Source organism: Loxodonta africana, chromosome 15, assembly GCF_030014295.1.
Source record: "Loxodonta africana isolate mLoxAfr1 chromosome 15, mLoxAfr1.hap2, whole genome shotgun sequence".
NCBI classification, from domain to species: domain Eukaryota; kingdom Metazoa; phylum Chordata; class Mammalia; order Proboscidea; family Elephantidae; genus Loxodonta; species Loxodonta africana.
In genome coordinates, this window is record NC_087356.1 from 25,781,877 (window position 1) to 25,803,651 (window position 21,775).

At 44.3% G+C, this 21,775-nt stretch overlaps 1 protein-coding gene across 1 annotated transcript in view; it reads left to right on the forward strand.

Moving 5' to 3' along the window:
• Window positions 1-21,775, forward strand: part of VAX2 (ventral anterior homeobox 2) — a 36,093-nt gene that overhangs the window by 12,279 nt on the left and 2,039 nt on the right. Inside the window, exon 2 of the mRNA XM_003413670.3 lies at window positions 13,057-13,244. Coding sequence (XP_003413718.1) covers window positions 13,057-13,244 — 188 coding nt within the window. The remainder of the gene's footprint in view (window positions 1-13,056; window positions 13,245-21,775) is intronic.

The following is a 21,775-nucleotide window of genomic DNA, read 5'->3' on the forward strand; positions in this document are numbered from 1 at the left end:
CTGAAAAATGTGAAAACAGTGTATCATATTAAGGAATTATGTTAATTTTTGGTTGTGATAATAGTATTGTGGTTAATTTTTTTTAAGGATCCTTTCTTTTAGAAATACATATAGAAATATTTATGGATGAAATTATATGTTTGGGATTTGCTTAAAATTACGGGCTGTAGACAAAATAGGATTGATCCTGAGTTTATAGTTGTTAAAGTTGGAGGATAGGTATATGGGGCTCATTATACTATCTCTCTACTTTTGTATGTGTTTGAAATTTCTCATAATAAAATGTTTACAATAATAAGCATCATTTGACATACACCTAGTATGAATATAATAATGAAATAAATTTCTAGAAGGAAAATTTTGAAATTCACGTGTGCACTTAAAATTATCACTGCTGTTGTTAGGCGCTGTGGAGTGGATTTTCGACCCATCAGGACCCCATGTGAAAGAGCAGAACTGCCCCCATAGGGTTTTCTAGGCTGCAATCTTTACTGGAGCAGATTGCCAGGTCTTTCTCCTGTGTAGCTGCTGGGTGGGTTTGAACCGAGACCCTTTTGATGAGCAGAAAATCATGACAGATATTTTCACATTGCATGCCAAAAATGTCCTACCAATTCATGCTGCCAGCAATAGTATATGAACAGGCCATATCTTCACATCCTCCCAACCCAGAATGTGTTCATCTTTTAAAGTGAAATTGTGTAAAGTGAAAAACTATTTTTTACTACCATTTTTAATTGCTAGTGAGGTCAAGCATATTTTCATATATTTATTCTTCAGTTTTTATTTCCTCTTCTGTGAATTATTTACTCAGGTATTTAGCCCTTTTCTCTAAGGGATTCTCCATTGTTTTCTTACATTCTTACAGGTTTAAAAGCTATTTACATAACAGGGAAAAAACCCAAACCCAAAGGAAGCCCTTTTTTTCTGTGGCAGGTCTTGAAGCTATTCCAGAGGTTTTTTTTTTTTTTTTTTTTTTTAACTTTGCTTCTAAGATTTTTTTTAATTCTAAACCCAAATTTAATTGTAATCACATCTAACAGTTGTTTCCTTTTGGACTTCTAGGTGTTAATTCTTGATCAGAAAGGTCTTTCTTATCCCCAGATAAAAATATTTTTATGTAGACTCCTCTATAATATTCTTTAAAAAGTTTTTGTTACAGAAGTCATACATAGTCTTTGCAACGAACCAAATAATAAAGAGGTCCACAAAGTAAGATGTGAGAAATTCTCCCTCGGTGACTGGCTTCCATCGCCCACAGGGACCCGGAGAGTGAGGGGTTAATCTTGCCAGGTTTGTTCCTGGGCGCGCATGTGCACGTGCACAGAATTGGGTTGTACTCTTTTTTTTTTTTTTAATAAACACGGATTTATACACACTGTTTTCAGTTAGCAATATGTAATGGACATCTGTCCAGATGATTTGTACATGTAGAAAATACTTCATTCTTTCTAATGTCTACATAGTTGTCCAAAGCAGGGCTATACTATGATTTATCAAGATACTCCTATTGATAAACGTTTAACTTTTCCCTTTTTTTGGTCTTATAAACTATCCTACAAACAGTATATCGATATTTCTCTGGACTAGAAACCTCTGTTAAATTTCTAGGACAAATAGACTGCGTTTTAAATTTAGCTAGGAACTATGAAATTGTCCTCCCCCCCCCCAAATTTATTTTGCATCAATTTATATTCTTACTAACAAGTCCTGAGAAAATCTATTTCACCTTCCCTTTGCCAGAACAATTTTCCCAGTCTGTTATGGATTCAATTATGTCCCCCAAAAAATATGGGTTGTAAATCCTAATCTCTATGCCTGTGGGTATAATCCCATTTGGCAGTGGGTTGTCTTTGTTATGTTAATGAAGCAGGATTAGTGTAGGGTGTATTTTGAGTCAATCTCTTTCGAGACATAAAAGAGATTAAACAAGAGAGCAGAGCAGAGACGGGGTAAGAGAGATGCCAAGACGCAGGGAGATCTCCAAGGAACCGGAAGCAGAAGCTGAAGAGACAAAGACCTTCCTCCAGAGCGGACAGAAAGAGAAAAACCTCCACTAGAGCCAGAGCTCTGATTTTGGACTTCTAGCCTCCCAAACTGTGAGGAAATAAACTTCTGTTTGCTAAAGCCATCCACTTTTGGTATTTCTGTTATAGCAGCACTAGATGACTAAGACACAGTCTAATAGATAAGGTATCAGAGACACATACACACAAGCACACACAACATCTCATTGTTGATCCAACTTTTATTTAGCCGGTTTCCTCTGGCTTCATTTTTTTATTAACCATTTTTATATCTTCTTCTCTGAATGACCCTTTTGTATAACTTTTCCATTTTCCCACTGGATTGCTTAAATCATTGTTCTATAGAAGCTGTGCAGGTACTAGACATCAGACTCTGTTATACGTGTTTCATGAATATTTTCTTCCATTCTGTCATTTGTCTTTTAATTGCAGGAGATTTTATTTCTGGGTATTCAAGTCTGTTATTTATTTTTCTTTTTTTAAAAAGTCCTTTTATTTTTTCTTTAATTTTTAGAGCTGTATTTTTTACATTTAATTTTTAAATACATCTTGTGTTTATTTTTGCCTGCACGGAGATAAATTACTTTATTCCAAATGTTGAGCAAATTGTCCAAAAAACATTTCTTTAATAATCCAGCCTTTCCCCCCAACTGATTTGAAATGTCATCTTTAGAACATACTAAACCTCCATACATGCGTGGGTTTTGCCAGCATCGTGCTGTTTTAGTTACTGTACATCTGTAATTTTGTGTGTGTGTGGTAATGCAAGTTGTTGTTGTTAGGTGCCATTGAGTCGGTTCCAACTCACAGCAACCCTATCCGCAACAGAACGAAACACTGCCCAGTCCTGCGCCATCCTTACAATCATTGTTATGCTTGAGCTCATTGTTGCAGCCACTGTGTCAATCCACCTCGTTGAGGGTCTTCCTCTTTTCCGCTGACCCTGGACTCTGCCAAGCATGATGTCCTTCTCCAGGGACTGATCCCTCCTGACAACATGTCCAAAGTATGAAAGACGCAGTCTTGCCATCCTTGCTTCTAAGGAGGATTCTGGTTGTACTCCTTCCAAGACAGATTTATTCATTCTTCTGGCAGTCCGTGGTATATTCAATATTCCTCGCCAACACCACAATTCAAAGGCGTCAACTCTTCTTCGGTCTTCCTTATTCATTGTCCAGCTTTCACATGCATGTGATGCGATTGAAAATACCATGGCCTGGGTCAGGCGCACCTTAGTCTTCAGAGTGACATCTCGTAATGCAAGTATTTCCTTCTTATTCCTTAACATTTTTTCCTTAGCTGTTCTTCCATTTTTTAAAGTAATTTATTTTATTTTTGTCACTGAGAATATACACAGCAAAACGTAGACCAATTCAAGAATTTCTACGTTTATAATTCAGAGATATTAATTACATTTTTGGAGTTGTGCAGCCGTTCTCACCCTCCTTTTCTGAGTTGTTTCCTGTTGACATAAACTCACAGTCCCCAAGGTTCCTGTCTAATCTTTTGATTTGCTGTTGTCACTTTGATTCCATATAGATAGATCTCAAAAGAGCACAATACTCAAGGTAGACGTTCTTTACTAGTTAAGCTAAACCACTGCTCGGTTTTAAGAAGACTTCAGGGGATATTTTTGGCCTAAGATTTAAGGATTAATTCAGGTTCATCTAGCCTCCATGGTTCCAGAAAACCTGGATTCCATGAGAATTTGAAATGCTGTTCTGCATTTCCCACCCTTTTGATCAGTATTCTTCTCTAGAATCCTTAATCAAAATGTTCATTGATGGTACCCATGCACCATCCAGTTCTTCTGGCCTCCTGGCAAAGGAGTCAGTTGTTCATGGAGGCAATTAGCAACATACCCATTTCCTTGAGCATTTCCTTCTCCTATTCCTGACTTTTCTTCTTCCTCTGTTGTTCCAGGCACGTGGAGAACAATTGTTGTGCTTTGGATGGCGCCTTGCAAACTTTTAAGACCCCAGGCACTACGCAGTGAGCTAGGAGGTAGAACTAAACATGGTATCTCTCCAATTAACTGGAATGTCCACAAAACCAAGACCCTAAACCTCCAAACCAAGGAACTAAATCCCATGAGGTATTTGGCTGTATATAGCAGCCTCAGCAGCTACTTTTTTTTTTTGTAAATATGTCTATCACACAACTTTTGTCAATTCAACTTTTTACAGGTGGTTTTACCACTTATTGACAGCAATTACAATAATCAGCTATGCAACCCTACCCTTAATCAGTGTGGCTTTTCCAACACCATAAACCAAAACTCAGTACTCCATAAGCAATAGCCCCCTCCCCCCTCCCTCCCACCCCTGGTAACCACTGACAAACTTTGTTCTCTGTGCATTTACCTTTCCAGTCTTTTTATATAAGTGAGGTCATACAATATTTGACCTTTTGTGATTGACTGATTTCACTCAGCATAATGTCTTCAGTCTCCATCCATACTGTAGCATGTATCAAGATTTCATTTCTCCTACTGACTGAGTAGCATTCCATTGTATGTGTTTACCACATTTTGTTTATCCATTAATTTGTTGATGGGCATTTAGGTTGTTTCCAGTATTCAGCTATTGTGAACAGTGCTGCAACGAACATAGGTGTACAAGTACCTGTCTGAGTCTCAGCCTTCAAGACTTTTGGGTATATATCTAGGAGCGGTATTGCTGGGTCATATGGTAGTTCTTTTTTTGGTTTTTTGAGGAACCACCACACTGTTTTCCACAATGGCTGTACTATTTTGCATTCCCACCAAAACTTGTTAGTTTTTTTCTTTTTTCAGTCGTAGCTATGCTAACCAACCAACCAACCCACCCATTGCCACTGAATTGATTCCAACTCATAGCGACCTTATACACATCCTAGTGGTAGTGAAATGGTATCTTGTTGTGGGTTTGATTTGCGTCTCGGATGGCTAGTGACGTTGAGCATCTTTTCATGTGTTTGGTGGCCATTTGAATGTCCCCTTTGATAAAATGTCTATTCAAGTCCTTTGCCCGCTTTACGATTGGGTTGTTTCTTTGTTGTTACATTGTCAAAGTTTTATACATATATTGGTTATTAAAGTCTTATCAGATATATGGTTTCCAAAGATATTCTCCCAGTTGGTAGATTGTCTTTTCAGTTTTTTTTGTAAAATCTTTTGATGAGCAAAAGTTTTTAATTTTTATAAGGCCCATTTATTTTGTCTTTTGCTGTTTGTGCTTTTGTTATTATATTAAATAATCTATTGTTAAAAGCAAGGCTCAAAAGCATTGGCCCTGCATTTTCTTCTTAAAAAAATTTATGGCTTTAGTTTGCACATTTAGGTCCTTAATCCATTTTGAATTTTTTTTTCTTTTTGTATGTGTATGGTGTGGGCATGTATCCTGTTTCATTTTTCTGCATGTGGAAATTCAGTTTTCCCCGCACCATTTATTGAAGAGACTCTTTTTCCCCAACAAATAGGCTTAGCACCCTTGCCAAAAATCAGCTGACCAGAAGAACTAGGTGGTGCTTGGCTACCACTACTGACCATTCTGATCAGGGCCACGATAGATGGACCCTGATAGGATGGGGAAAAAATGCAGGACAGAGCTCAAATTCTTAAGAAGCAAATTTACTAAACCAGTTGAGTCTAGAGGATTCCCTGAGACTATCACCCTGAGATCTTTTTTAAACCTTGAACAGAAGCTATCCCCGAGGTCGCCTTTTAGCGAAATAACAGATTGGCATACAGAATACAAAACATTATCTGTGAGTATGGTGCTACATTAAAAAATCATCTACGTGAGACCAAAAGGTCAACAGTTACTCTAAAGCAGAGACGTTAAGGAGACAGGGAAAGAGAATGTTGACACATTGTAACTAATATCACTGAATAATAGTTTAGATATTGTCAAATGGAGACGTCATTTTCTGTGTAAACTTTCACTAAAAAACAAAATATTATTAAAAAAAAATCAGTTGACCATAGATGTGTGGGTTTATTTCTGGAATCTCCATTCTATTGCATTGGTCTGTATGTATATTTTTATACCAGTACCAGGCTGTTTTGATTACTGTAGCTGCATAATATATTTTAACATCAGGAAGTGTGAGTCCTCCTGCTTTGTTCTTCTCTTTCAACATTAGGTATTTGGGCCTCTTACCTTTCCATGTAAAGTTGAGGATTGGTTTTTCCATTTCTGCAATCTCACTAAGAATTTTTATACTATCTCATTGTATTTGTAGATTATGGCAGGAAGGTCCACACTTAGAAGTCAGCACATGAACACCTTGTTGTGCATGGACTCACCTGGACTAAGAGGTGGGGGCCTGTTGGGAGAGGTATCCAAACCAACAAACACAAACCCATTGCCATTGAGTTGATTCAGACTCGTAGCAGCCCCATTTGTTACAGAGTAGAACTGCTCCGCAGGATTTTCTTGACTGTAATCTCTATAGAAGGAGCCTTGCTGCCACAGTGGTTAAGAGCTATGGCTGCTAACCAAAAGGTCGGCAGTTCAAATCCATCAGCCCTCCTTGGAAACCCTATGAGGCATTTCGACAGCAACAGGTTTGGTGTTTTTGGTAATCTTTATGGAAGCAGATCTCCAGGCCTTTCTTCCATGGTGCTGCTGGATGGGTTAGAACTGCCAAACTTTAGCTTACTAGTTGAGCACAAACTGTTTGTGGCACCCAGGGACCTGAGAGAGATACCAGGGTGGGAAATACTTGATTCTGGAGGTTGGAGCATAAGCTAACTGTTACCAGACCAGGAGTTACCGCCTCTCCCAAGACAAAGGTTCTTTGAGCAGAATTCACCTCCCTCCCCTCCTTCCACCCCCATACTCCCAGGAGTCAATCCGTTTAGACTCAAGCGTTTTCACTCTACCAGGTGCTACTGCCAAGGAGGCCCTGGCAAGAAAGCTGTTTCTCCTTCCTGGTGCTTTCCCCCAGGTTCCACCCAGAGAAGGAGCAATTCAGAGAAGGGTGCTGTGTCAGTGAGAACAGGCTAGGCTTTGCTTCAGGAATAAACGCCCCCAGATCTTAGAGGTTTAACAAAGGACAGTGCATTTCTCACTCACAAGAGAAGTCCATCACTGGTGGGCAGAGGCTCACCCTGGTACTTGGAAACCCAGGCTGATGAAGCTCCAACTTGACTCCTGCTTTTAGGACCACCACTGGGGGGCAGGGGGAAGAATTATGAACTGGCTTTCAAAATGTTCACCTGAAAGTGACACACAGCCCTTGGTCTTAGCTAAAGCAAATCGTGTGGTCATATTTAATTACAAAAGAGGCAGAAAAATGCCACCCACCATGTGCTTGGAAGCACAGTAGGAAGCACTTGGTGAAGGGCATCAGTGATTTATGCACTAACTTGATTTTGATGCATGGCCTTCTCTGACTGCCGTAGATAAAACAGCATCCGTCCCTCCCCACCCCACACGCACACGATGGTTGTTGGTTTTTTATTATTTTGAGGGGGGCAGTAATAACCCCTTATCTTGTTTTACTGTCCGCCCAGCATTTATCATTACCTTAAATATTCAGTTTTAAGATTTGTTTATTATCTGTCCCTCTACCCAAATTCATAGTCTATGAGAACAGGAATCTTGTCAATATTGCTTATTTCTCCGCCTCCAGACACTGGAACAGTACTCGGCACATAAACCAAAAACCCGTTGCCGTCCAGTCGATTCCGACTCATAGTGACCCTACAGGACAGAGTAGGACTGCCCCATAGAGTTTCCAAGGAGCGCCTGGTGGATTCGAACTGCCAACCTTTCGGTAAGCAGCCATAGCTCTTAACCACTACACCACCAGGGTTTCCACTCGGCACATAGTAGGTACTTACTAAGTACCAAGGCTCTGTCCATAAAGATTACAGCCAAGAATATTTAAATATATAATATCATTTTCATTTACATAAATGCAATGGTGTAGTTATTAGTTGCAACTGAGTTGGCTCCGATTCATGGTGACCTTATGTGTAACGAACAAAACCTTGCCCAGTCCTGCGCCATCTTCATTATTGTTGCTGTGTTTGAGTCCATTGTTGGTGCAAACATAAATGCGATAGTATTAAATATATTATTCCGTAACTTTTTTTTTCACTTAGTGTCAGTTCATATAGATATTGCCTCATTCTTTTTAATTGCTACACGGTATTTTACAGTATGATGGTATCATAATTTTTTCAACCATCTCCTTTGTGGGCAACGTTGAGGATGCTTTCAAATTTTTAATGTTTTGAACTATGCTACAACAAACATCCTTTTGATATATACCTTGAAGCACATGAGCCATTGTTTTGCTAGGATAAATACCTACTAAAATGAAATTGCTGGGGCAAAGTATATACGCATCTTTAATCTTGACAAATACAGCCAGAAATGTTGCGATGGCTTATGGTCCTACCGACAAGGTGTTAGAATGTGATTCTTCCATGGTGCATCATTGCTGATTATTTATATCTTCTAGTAATGTCTTTCCAATCTGATGGGAGAGAAATTACTTTCCATTGTTGCTTCAACTTGCACTAATCCTGATTTCTGTAGAGTTCTGCTCATCTTTTCATGTTATTGGCCATTTTGACGGCTTTTTCTATGAATGGCTCAGTTAAATTATTTGACCATTTTTCTACTAGGCTATTTCACTTTTAAAGAAACCATTTGTAGGTGCAGTTTATACGTGTTAGTTATTATTTCTTTGTCTCTTTTAAGTGTTTTAACATTTCTTTACTGTGTTAAGTAAGGGGCAAATCTCACCTTCATTGCCAACTGCATGGTAAGGATCAACATGAACCCAGTTCCCAAAACGTGCTGATTGATCCAGTCCTCACCTTCCCATTTCTCCGTCGCCACCAGCACCCACGTGGCACTCTCTCTCTTACCCTAGCCACTGGAGCTGGGTCAGAGCTCACAAGTTAGAAGGACACTGTCCTTCAGACCAGCTACCCACGCAGCACTTCTCAGACCTTCCTCAGAGTTCACCCGTTTCTGCATATACTCATTGATTTATTTACATGTAGTTCTATGATGTTTTATCACATTTATAGATTAATATAACCACCACCACAATCAAAATATAGAACTATTTCATCACCAATGGAACTTTCTTGTGCTACCTTTTTTTTTTTTTTTTTATCACATTGTCTCTCCTCCCTCAACTCCTGGCAGCCACTAAGCTGTTCTCCATCTTTGTAACTTTATCATCTTGATAATGTTACATAAGCAGAATCACACAGTGTGTAACCTTTGAGGATTAGCTTTTTTTCACTCAGCATAATCCCTGGAGAGTCATCAAGTTGTTGCCTGTATCAATAGTCGTTCCTTCTTATTGCTAAGTAGTATCCCATGATATGGCCACACTACAGTTGGTCTAACCATTCACCTAAGGAAGGACATTTTGTTTGTCTCCATTTTTTTTTTTTTTTTGGTCATTACAAATTAAGCTGCTATAAGCATTTGTATGTAGGTTTTTTTGGTGAACATAGATTTCATTTCTTTAGGATAAACGCCCAGGAGTGTGATCTCTGGGTTGTATGTTAAGAATTAAGTTTAACTTTTTAAGAATCTCCCAGGCTGATTTCCAGAGTGGCTGTACCATCTTACATTTCCACCAGCAATGTATGAGAGATCCAGTTTCTCCGCACCCTCGCCAGCATTTGGTACTGCCCACATTTTTAATTTTAACCATTCTAATAGGTGTGTTTTGGGTTTGGTTTAACAGGTGTGTAGTTGTATCTCCTCATAGCAACCCTGTAGGACAGAGTAGAACTGCCCCATAGAGTTTCCAAAGAGCGCCTGGAGGATTTGAACTGCTGCTGACCTATTGGTTAGCAGCCGTAGCACTTAACCACTATGCCAGCAGGGTTGCTATGAGTCGAAATCGACTCCACGGCAGTGGGTTTGGTTTTGGGTTTTAGTTGTATCTCATTGTGGTTTTGATTTGCATTCCCCTAAAGACGAGTGGTATTGAATATCTTTTCATGTGCTTGTTTGTATGGTATATTTTGGTATCTGGCGGGCAGGTCTAAGGTTGCCTTTCTTATGTAGCTCCTGCCTCCACTGATCCTGAGGGAGAAAACCTACCTTGGTTGCTCCCTGAGGTGGGACTGCTCCTCTGAGCCCTTCTACGAAGAGACAGGGATGGGGCCCTTGTACAGTTTGACCTCAGTAGAGCTTTAGAGTGGACTCCAAGAGGTTGATTAGGGAAAGGATACTAATTTTCCACCACCCTTTCTTCTGCCCACACTCCGTCGCAAAGAAACTTTAATAAAATCTACATCTGTCTCCAATGACTTTGGAGATGGACTTACATGGGGTGTTCTGAGGAATTTGAGTCTGGTCTCACAGTTGGAAATGGTGAAACCCGAGCAAAGGAACCCAGGCACAATAGGGCCACAGATATTACCCCACCTTTCTTTAATATAGAAATAAGTGGGGTGGGGGAGCTTAAGATCCCTCAAAAGGCCTGTGGCTCCCATCGAATCTCCTAAGAGCAGGGTCCATCTCCATTAGATGTGCTCTGCCCAGGGCCCCAACCGTTAGGACCCCCCTCGGAGAGAAGGCCACCCCTGAACAGTGACTGTATCCCCCCCACCCCGACTGACCTTCTCCCTGACAGTCGACTGTGCATGTAAAAGTGTTGAAAACCTCTGCAATCAGGGCCAGGACTAGCGAGCTCAGAACCCATGAGGAGCGAGAGAGCATCTTGGAGCAGTGAGCATTAACTGGCACTGGACGGAAGTAGAGCAGTCAACCTTGATCAATCACAGTGTGGGGTATTTTGAGGGAGGGGTCTCAAATTCACTTTCCAATCAGGGATTCAAAAAGTAGGAACGGGCCTCTTGGCAGACAGAGCGCATTCCAAATGCAGCCCCTTTCGTACATCTTCTAGGAGAGTGGTGAGCCGGTCCAGAAGGTTCCATTTTTACCCATGATCAAAGTCTTCTTCATTGTTGTTGTTGTGGTTAGGTGCTGTCTAGTTGGTTCTGACTCGTAGAGACCCTATGTACCACAAGACAAAACACTGCCCGGTCCTGTGCCATCCTTACAATCACTGTTATGCTCGAGCCCATTGTTGCAGCCACTGGGTCAATCTATCTCGTTGAGGGTGTTCCTCTTTTCTGCTGACCCAGTACGTTACCAAGTGTGATGTCTTTCTCCAGGGACTGATCCCTCCTGACAACATGTCCAAGGTATGTAAGAGGCAGTCTCGCCATCCTTGCTTTTAAAGAGTTTTCTGGTTTTACTTCTTTCAAAACAGATTAGCTCGTTCTTTTGGTAGTCCATGGTATATTCAATATTCTTCACCAAACACCACAACTCAAAGGCGCCAATTCTTCTTTGGTCTTCCATATTTATTGCCCAACTTTCACATGCATATGATGTGATTGAAAATACCATGGCTTGGGTCAGGCGCACCTTAGTCTTCAAGGTGACATCTTTGCTTTTCATTCTCTTCGTTATAACCTATCAATTGAATGATTAAAGAGTTTATTGAAGACTGTCAATGTGACCTCAAGTAACTGAAACTTTTGTCCTTGATTTCCTCATCTATACAATGGAGATAATAATAGTTCCAACTTCACTGAGACATCAGGAAGCTTAAAGGACTTAAAACAGTGCCTGGCACGCAGCAAGCACCAGGGAAGTGTCAGCTATTATTATGACTAATGCATGAGCAGCCACGGCCAACACTACTGACCATGCTCCAAACCCCAGCTGCACAGACCCCCTAGAATTTCTGCAGCTGTCGAGGGTTGATTTGTTACTTGTACCTAATCAGGGCTGCCTTGAGTTGGTAGAGTTTTCTGTTGCTACTCTTCTTCCTATTGAATGGCCAATTTCTCTTAGTTCAGCTTCATCGTTATTCACAATATTTGTTGGGAATGGTTTGGTCAATCCTACAAAATATCATGATGCCTATTTCACAGTCTAATTTTTGACCTGAGCTTTTCTAATAACTAGATTTCAAACCATCAGTGTGTGTGGTTCAAGCACAGATCATCTCTAAACCTATAGCTAAAACTGATGTGTATATATTACCCCCTCCCCCAGTATTTTACTTTTGCTGGATGTTTTGTTGTTGCCGTTGAATTCTGTAAGTGGGAATATCTGGAGAATGTAGGTTATGGGGCCTTCTTCCTCTCCTAAGTGAGCTCCAAAGTACTGGAGACACTGCACATGGAAGGCACTGGTCCAGAGCCCAGGAGGGAGGCCCTGCTGTTAGGACCAGGTACCTGGAGAGTGCAGAATTCCTCCTTCTAGAAGGTACTCTGAGCAGCCCGGTGGGGTGGCAATTATCCTTGGGCTCCTTCTTGGACACCAGCTCCCCAGTATATCCTGCACCCCTCAGCAGCTTGCCCCGTCATGACCCCAGGAGGGTCTTTGAAGCAGTATGTTCACACACACACACACACAAAGGGCTGAGGACCTAACTCTGAACATCTCCTCTAGTAAGCATTCCTTGATTTATCCCACTCAATTCTAACCCAAGTGCTTTCTTTAGCCCTTGGGACTTGCCATATCTCTTTCCATTTATTCCATACAGAATCCTGGGGCGGCCAGACTGAGTTCTCTCTGCCCAGGCCATGATGGCAGACCTGCCATTTGTATTGAGGCCTATTCACACGCATATGGAGTTCCTGGGTGGTGCAAATTGTTAATGTGCTGGCTGCTAACCAAAAGGCTGGAGATTCCAGTCTACCCAGAGGCACTTTGGAAGAAAGGCCTGGCAATCTACTTCTGAAAACTCAGCTACTGAAAACCCTATGGGGCACAATTCTACTCTGACACGCGTGGAGGCATCATGAGTTGGAATCCACTTGACGGCACTGGTTTTTGGTTCACACACCAATACCCATTAGATACAATATCCTACACTGGGTGGTTGAGGAAGCTGGGCCCAGAGAAGGTGAGCAACTTGTCAGAGGTGAGACAGCCAGGACCAGGCCTAAGGAGTTCCCTATTAGATCGTACTACCTCTTACTAACGCACCTGACTCCTTAGCTAGTGAACTAACCTGGCTCCCTTCGTGGCCCCTGCAGATGCCAAAGGAACCATTCGGGAAATTGTCCTCCCCAAGGGCCTGGACCTGGACCGGCCCAAGCGGACCCGCACATCCTTCACGGCCGAGCAGCTGTACCGCCTGGAGATGGAGTTCCAGCACTGCCAGTATGTGGTGGGCCGGGAGCGCACTGAGCTGGCCCGCCAGCTGAACCTCTCCGAGACCCAGGTAAGAGGGCCAAGCCACCCCACCCTGCCCTGGCAGCCCAGGTAGCCCATGGGGTGTAAGGCCATGGGTTGCTATGGGGAGTCCCCAGCTGCTGGGGGAGTTCCAACAGTTGCATGGGGAGAGGACTTAAAGCTACAGGCAACCTAGAGCATATACATACAGCGTCAGAAGGAGAGAGTGGGCAAATGCCAATAAGCGGCCTTCCAGATGTGTCAGGTACCCTGGGTAGAAGACGGGAAAAGGCTAGAGAAATGAAGGGGGGAATTCAAGATGGAGAGAGTGTCTTAGTCATCTAGTGCTGCTATAACGGAGATACAAGTGGATGGCTTTAACAAAGAGAAATTTATTTTCTCACAGTCTAGTAGGTTACAAGTCCAAATTCAGGGTGTTGGCACCAGGAAAAGGCTTTCTTCTTTCTGTCGGCTGTGGAGGAAGGTCTTTGTCCTCAATCTTCCCATGGTGGAGGAGTTTCTCAGGTGCAGGGACCCTGGATCCAAAGGACGCGCTCTGCTCCTGGTGCTACTTTCTTGGCAGCAGGAGGTCTCCAATTCTCTGCTTGTTTCCCTTTCCTTTTATCTCTTGAGAGGTAAAAGCTGGTGCAGGCCACACCCCAGGGAAACTCCCTTTACATTGGATCAGGGAGGTGACCTGAGTAAGGGTGGTGTTACAATCCCACCCTAATCCTCTCGACATAAAATTACAATCACAAAATGGAGAACAACCACATAAAACTGGGAATCATGGCCTAACCAAGTTGACACATATTTTGGGGGGAACACCATTCAATCCATGACAGAGTGCCTGAGAGGAGTCTTGGCATGTGGGGGGAGCCTGTAGGAAGGGATGGTGAGGGGTTGGTTTGCTGGGAGCAAAGATTCTGGAAGGAGATCGGACTTTACAAAAATGATCTAGAAATTTCTTGATTCCTCCTTCTGCATCCTTTCCAACCCTCCACCACCCTCCCTTCATCCAAGTGTGCTTTAATCCCTCTTGTCAGAGAGGAGAGCCCTTAACACCCTCTTTACATAGGAAAGGCTTGGCATTTTAACAATAATATGGTCAACCCAAAGGAAAAGACTTCTTCTGTAAACTGAACACCTACTCTCTGTGAACGAGGCATTTCAAGCTGGTGATAGGGTTCCATGGTGATGATGATAAAATAATACTTAACCACCACCTCGGTTGCTTTCAAGTTGATGCCAACTCATGGTGTCGTCACGTGTGTCAGGGTATAACTGTGATCCCTAAGGTTTTCAGTGACCGGTTTTTTGGAAGTAGGTCACCAGGCCTTTCTCCTGAGGCACCTCCGGGTTAGCAGCCGAATGTGTGAACTTTTCGCACCACCCAGTACTTACCTTGGTACTTACAACGTGCCAGGCACTGCTCTAAGTGTTTTGTACATGGTTTTTATTATTTTTTTTAATTCACTTAATCCCTTCCACCAGCTCTCTGATGTAGGGACCAGTATTATCTCTATATTATAAATGAGGAGAGGTTAAGTATCTCGTCCAGACTTATGACCAATAAATTCCAGAGCCAGGATTTGGATGAGCAGTGTGACATATTTATAGGTGATCTTTCTTGCATTTGCCAAAGAATAACCAAGAGACCCTGAGTTTAGCTACAGCTCTTGTAATATCATCTCACATAAGCGGGGGGATCAATCAATAGTTTTAGTTCAAACAATGGCCAAAACAAGATGTATAAAGGGAAGAGGAGAGAAAGAGGGTAAAGAAGCAGAGAGGCTGGCACAGGGTGCTTGGTCCTCCCTTCCTGGAGAAGCTGCTAGAGGGTCTGTGAAAGACCTCTCAGTGTGACGTCTGCTGTCACCCTTCCATTCAGTCAGGATTGCACAGCTTCCCTCCTCAGAATTCCTCCGGCTCCTCAAATCACACTAACAGGACACCGTCCAGCCCAACTATATGCCAGGTAGGGGGGCGTGGATAGATGTGCCTGGATGTGCTGCTCCCCTTGCAGGGTGAGCAGGCTTCTCCTGGGGTAAACAAACAGCTCTGAGTGGGGCAGAGAAGGCGGTGAGGAGGAGGGGAAGGCCGGGAGGGCAAGCTTGGTGGAGAGCTGCTGTGACCTGCAGGAACAGGTTATCTCCACCTGTTTCCTCAGCTGCTTTATAGCTCCCCAAACAACCCAGCAGATGACCTGGGGCAGCCTGCCCTCCATCCATCTGGGCTCGGCCAGGATGGCTGGAAAGCAGGCTTATGCTTAGAGATGGGGGCGGTGGGGGAGGGCAGGTGGCTACAGTGGCTGGAGGGAATCAGGGAGACACCCTCAAACCCTGAAGTTCAAGCAGAGTGGAGGCAGCCAGGACTCCTCAGAGTCACCCTGCAATACCTGCCTCTTCTGTTTGTCCTAATCGTTCTCTGCCTCACCTAGTTTTGGCCCTAATCTCTGCCCAGAAACTTTGCTCTCCAAGGTTACCTGAGATGCCCCTGCTACCTCATTCTCCCACCCCATCTTCACCATGTGCCCTACATTTACCTGCACTTGGAGGTTAAGCCCAAGCCCCTCCTGTCACAGGAAGCCTTCCCTAAGGCTTCTTGACATCTTCCCAGGAGACCTTTCCCAGTGGCTGCCTTGTGGAGTGTGTGTGTGTGCGCGCGCGCGCGCCCACGAGGCACCAATCAAAATGCACTTCCCAAAGACAAGAATGCGTCAAGGCCACATTTCCTCTTCTGGCCTCCTTGGGTCACCCAGCACACAGCGGGGCACACAGTGAGCCCGCAAGGAACCCTCAACTTACCTGTTACTGCTTACCAGCCACTCTCATTCTCTGTCCCCAGTCCTGGAGGTTTTCAGATAATATAGCTAACACATAGCTAACATTTATAGAGGGCCCCCTACACACCAGGCACTATGCTAAGGCCTTGGGGTGTTCTAACTCACTCAACCCTCACCACAACTGTGTGGTATGGGTCTTTATTATTCTGCTTTAAAGAGAAGGAAACTAAGGCCCAGAGAAATTAAATAACCTGCTCAAGTTTTAAAGCAGCTCTACGTGAACTTCTTTTTTTCCCTTTTATGATTTTGCTGGGGAAGGGACCAGGCTGGATGCCTTTGCCTGCCTCTCCAGCAAGTCCTTTCCAGAGGGTACTCTGCAAATCCAGGGTTTTACAACCACTCTTTGGAGCATCCTCTCTGACATTTGAACAGAGCATGGTTTACCTACACCTGCCTGCCAGAGAATGGCTGAAGGTTTATGTTTCTGCCAGTAATAAAATCTCTGGAAGTCTCATATTTCTTAGAGACTCCTGGGTTCCCGTACCCTACCTGGCCCTTCCTCAGGACCTTGGATCCAGCCCCGCACCCGCCTTCTTCACTAGCTGACCTTCCTTCATCTTCTGCTCTTTTCTGCCAAACAAAACTCTGTGGTTTCAACCTTCTCCTTTCCCATGTCTCTACCTCCAGCCAGGATTCTGTCAGGAAACTCAGTTGTTCACTCAGATGTCCTGCAAGCACCTCAAATCCCACAGTGCAAAGCTACCCACACCAACTTCCCTGCCTGTACTTCCTGAGGGTCCAGCTTGGGCCAGTGCGGGTGGCCAAGCTGGAAATTTGGTATTTAACGTCCGTGTCTTACCTCTGTCATCTGACTAGCCATTTCTCAAGGGCGGAGGCTGTGTCTATTTTTCAATTTATCTCTCAACTTTAATCCTGGACCCATAACAACAATAAAATAAATAAATAAATAATCATAGTTATGGTTTATTCAGCATCTTCTATGTTCCAAGTGCCAGACACATTCATTAATTCATTTAATCTTTTTGAAAAGATGGCTTTATGGGTACTATTTTTTTTATTATCCCTAAGCCTCAGAGAGGTTCATTAACTTTCCTGAGGTTACACAGCTAGAACTCTGTGGAATCCTCAGTATATTCATGCATACTTTTGTTCAAAAATATTACTGAGTGCCTACTCTTTACCAGGTATGTTATAGGCACTGGGGATACAGCAGAGAACAAAATAGGGAGTACCTGCCCTCATACAGTTTACATTCTATGGAGAGAGAGACAAATGACTGCATTTCAGAGACTGTTAAGTGCTATGAAGGAGACAAAACCGGGAATGTTAGTTATGTAGTACCGCCATAACAGAAATACCACAAGTGTAAAACTTTTAAAGAACAGGAATTTATTTTTTCACAGCTCAAAAAACTGAAAGTTCAAACTCAGGGTGTGGTTCTAAGGGGAAGTCCTTCTTTGTCTATTTCAACTTCTGTTGTTGTTGGATGTGCTTGAGTTGATTCCTACTCATAGTGACCTGATAAAAACCCAAACCAAACCCGTTGCCATCGAGGCAATTCCGACTCATAGTGACCCTATAGGATAGAGTAGAACTGCCCCATAGGGTTTCCAAGAAGCGCTGGTGGATTCAAACTGCTGACCTTTTGGTTAGCAGCCGAACTGTTAACTACTGTGCCACCGGGGTTTCCAATGACCTTCTAGGACAAAGTAAAACTGCCCCATAGGGTTTCCAAGGCTGTAATCATTACAGAAGCAGATTGCCACGTCTTTCTCTTGCACAGTGGCTGGTGTGTTTGAACCACCAACCAAATGGCAGCCGAGTGCTTAACCGTTGTGCTAACAGGGCTCCTTTTCAGCTTCTAGCAACCGTCAATCCTTGCCGTTTCTGGGCTTGTAGGTACATGTCTCCATCATCTGTTTTCCTCATCCCCTTGCATGTGTCTGTGTCTATGCTGGTCTTTTTATAACTCAGAAGTCTGACTAGGTTTAAGATCTACCTTATACTAGTATGACCTCATTAACATAACGAAAGAAAAACCCCTATTTCCAAATAGGATCCCATCCATTGGTACAAGAGCCAGGGATTCAACACATATTCTGGGGGGACAGAATTCAAACCACCACACAGGGTGATATGATACAGACTAGAAGGAGGTAACTTATATTGGGGAGGTCAGAAAAGGCCTCCTTAAGGAGATGACATTGAATGGAGGCCTAAATGATGAGAAAGAGACAGCCAGATGATGAACCAGAGGAAAACAGGTCAAGGCAGAGGGTAACTGTGAAGACCCAGAGGAAGGGAACTGACATAGAATGTTCTAGAAGTATCAGAAGGCCTGCACGGCTGGAGCTTGGACGGTGGAAGGGAAGGTAGAGACAGATCATGTAGTGCTCAGAGGCCATAGTAAGGCATCAGAGGGAGGGTCACATAAGATGATAGACATTTTACAGAGACCACTTGGGCTACCCTCTGGATCATGGGGGCAAGAGTGGACCAGTTAGGGGCTACTAACGCAGAGGAGGGTGGAGGGGGACTGGTCTGAGATGTGCTCTGTTTCGGAGATAGAACTCCCGTGGGTTGCTCACAGATTCTATGCCCAGGGTGAGGGAAAGGGAAGTGGTTTGGATTCAGACAAATGGGTGAATGGTGATCCTATTTACTGAGTTGAGAAGACTGGGGAGTAACAGACTTGTGGGAGAGTAGTCATGACGGTGACCCCTGAGATGGACCTGAAGGCTCTCAGGAGGAGGAAGGACAAGTTCAGAGGGCATCGAGCCTATCAAGCCTATCTCTCCCTTAGTTTGTCTTCTGTTTTCCTGAGCCATAGGAATGAATCCCTTAGGGACTGTGGGATCCATTGCGGGAGGGGAGTGCAGGCAGGCAGGTCTTCTCACTCCCACCCTTGCAGCTCCAGCACCTGCCTCCAGAGTTTGCAAGGCCAGCAGCACATTTGAATCACCCACAGAGTTTTAAATAAAACCACTGCCGTCCAGTCGATTCCGACTCATAGCAACCCTATAGGACAGAGTAGAACTGGAGCTTTAAATACATATATACATATATAGGTGCCTAGGCCCCACCCCCTAGAAATTCTGGTGTAATGGGTGTGGAATGGGAACTGGGCATTGGGGTTTAGAAAAAAGTCCCCAAGTAATTCCAGTGTGCACCAGGATGGAGAATCCCTGATCCAGCCCGAAAGTGTTCCCAAAATGAGTGTGCCAGTACCCGGGCCCTGTTCCACCTGCCTCCATTTCCTCTCTCCCCTTCCAGACCCATCCTCACAGGAGACTCCCCAGGCCAGAGCCAGCCCACAGCCCAGAGCGGAACAAAGGACAGGATGTGTGGAAGACCACCTTGTAAAAGTCGCTTATTCTGCATTGGATCACACCCCTTGCTACTGCCACTGTCTTTGTACCCAGCTGCCCTCTGAGTGCTTGGAGTGCTAGTGCTGCCTCCTGACTAGACCAGCAGCTTCCTGAAGGCAGGAACCACTACTTCTGTGTTTGCCTTCTCCCCCTAGTTCTGAGCTAGGAGCCGAGAACGTGAGATAAAAAATAGTAACTCACATTTAACGCGGGTTAGGCATGACACCGAGCCCTTTACATGGATCTTTTAAATGAATCCCCACAATGGCTTAGATATTCTCTTCCCCATTTTAGAGATGAGGAAACTGAGGTTCAGGGGTTCCTAGAGGTAGTGCCTGGCATGAGGTCCTAAGAGGGGTAAGTGCTAGCCAGGCAAAGAGGCCAGGAGGAGTTCATGCAAGGGAAAAGGATGCCACCACCTGCAGACCCAGGATCGCCAAGGATCTGGTGAGATGGCGTCATTGAGTGATTAAATTCCAAGAGTGACAAACAGAAGTGTTTTCTTCTTTCCAAAAAAAAAATATTTTTTTTTTGAGTCTTCTTTTCCTGTGCCTTACAATATCGCCTTCAAGTGCCACCATTAATAAATGGTCACTGCCTCCTGCTGCTCCCCCCTTACCATGGCACATTTCTCTAAAACAGTTCCCTCAGAGTGTGTCCCTCGGACCAGTGCCAGCCCACAAACTCTTAGACATCCGTGACAAATTAGGGACAAAAATAGAGAGGATTTTGAAATGTATAAAGCAATTTTTCTAATAATTCATTTTAATTGTACTTTACAACAGAATGGAAACTTTAAAAAGTGGTTCCTCACCACAAATATATTGAGAAACACTGCTCAAAGCACTTATTGCCACCTGACAGGTATAAAACAAACAAACAAAAAAACCCGTTGCCATAGAGTCGATCCCAACTCATAGCAACCCTATAGGACGCTGTAGAGTTGCCCCATAGGGTTTCCAAGGAGCACCTGGTGGATTCGGACTGCCGAGCTTTTGGTTAGCAGCCCTAGTTAGCTCTTAGCCACTGCGCCACCAGGGTTTCCAGCAGGTATACGAGTCTGCCTTCATTTCTTGTCTATTGCCTGTCTCCCACATTACACTGTCTGTCCGCTCCATATGGCGAGCATCTGCTCTGCTTTGCTCACTGCTGGTCCCCCAAGCCTAGAACGGTGCCTGGCACATAGTGAGCACTCAACGCACATTTGTCGAACTAATGAGTGAATCAATCGCTCAATCTCAAGTAGATCCCAGAATGTTCTAGACACTTTTGGTTATTGAAACTCAGTGTAATCCCCTCTAAAGCACCAAACTCATGTGTGTTTAAAATCGTATCTTCTCCTCCCCTTCTGACTCAAACAGGCCTGACACAGGGCTGGGGCGGGGTTGGGGGTGGAGTTTGCAAGGGCAAGGAGCACATGCACGTTTTAACACCTCCCATGGCAACCTCCAGAGGGCAGTGTGATCTGCTGGAGCCACCTGCTCCCCACCATCAGCTACCTCCTCCAGGGTTGGGGTTAGGGCCGTGGCAGTTAGGGAAGCAGAGATCTTTTTTAAATCACTGGGCCCCTTCTGAGGGAAGGCTGGGGAGGCACCCAGGCCTGGCTCTTCTGGAGCCCTTTGCTGGAGGAGCGGTTGCTCCTATAGGTGGCCATGGTTTCTGGTGGCGCTGTTCAGCATCACCCCAGGCCCCAGGCAGCATAGCTCGGCTGATGATTCTCACCCGGGCAATGTGCCTCCTCTTCACACCTCTCCATGTGAAGTAGCCACGGGCCTTGGGACTCTTACGTTCTCTGAAAGCTAGAGGGAAGCAAGGAGGACTGCCCAGCCTTTCTTTCAGGCCCTCTATTCCATGTTCCTGTTGGTGCAGTCGGCTCTGCCAGCTGCCAGCCCTCTTTGTTCTCCAGGTGAGAGGCAGAGCCAGCCTCTGTGCCCCTGAGGACACAAGTCTACATGTTCCAATGGTGGCACCAGTGATGTGGGCCTGCAGATGTGTGACTTGACAAGTGTTCCAGCCAGAGAGTGAACGGTAGTCTCTTCTTCTCGCAGGCATGTCCAGTCCCTACAGTGACTCTTTCAGCACCCCGCACTTGCCTTTCGTGGGGGAGGCAACCCCCTCAGAAAGGAGAGGGACCCTCCTGTCGCCATCCACACTGCACTTCCACAGGGCTGACCAGCAAGCTCCCCTCCTGGTCCCCCTTTTCTCATGGGGACCAGGAAGAGGGTTGGAGTGCTGCGTGCTGGGTGGTGCCAGCAGGGCTAGTGCTGCCTTTTCTCATAGGCCCTGACAAAGATGTCTGGTTTGTTCTTGATGGCCCTCTATAGGAGGTACTTGGGACCTCTTTGTCCCCAGCTTTGAGTGTGTAGCCATTGGAAGTCCCCCCAACACCCTGCCACATCCTGCTAC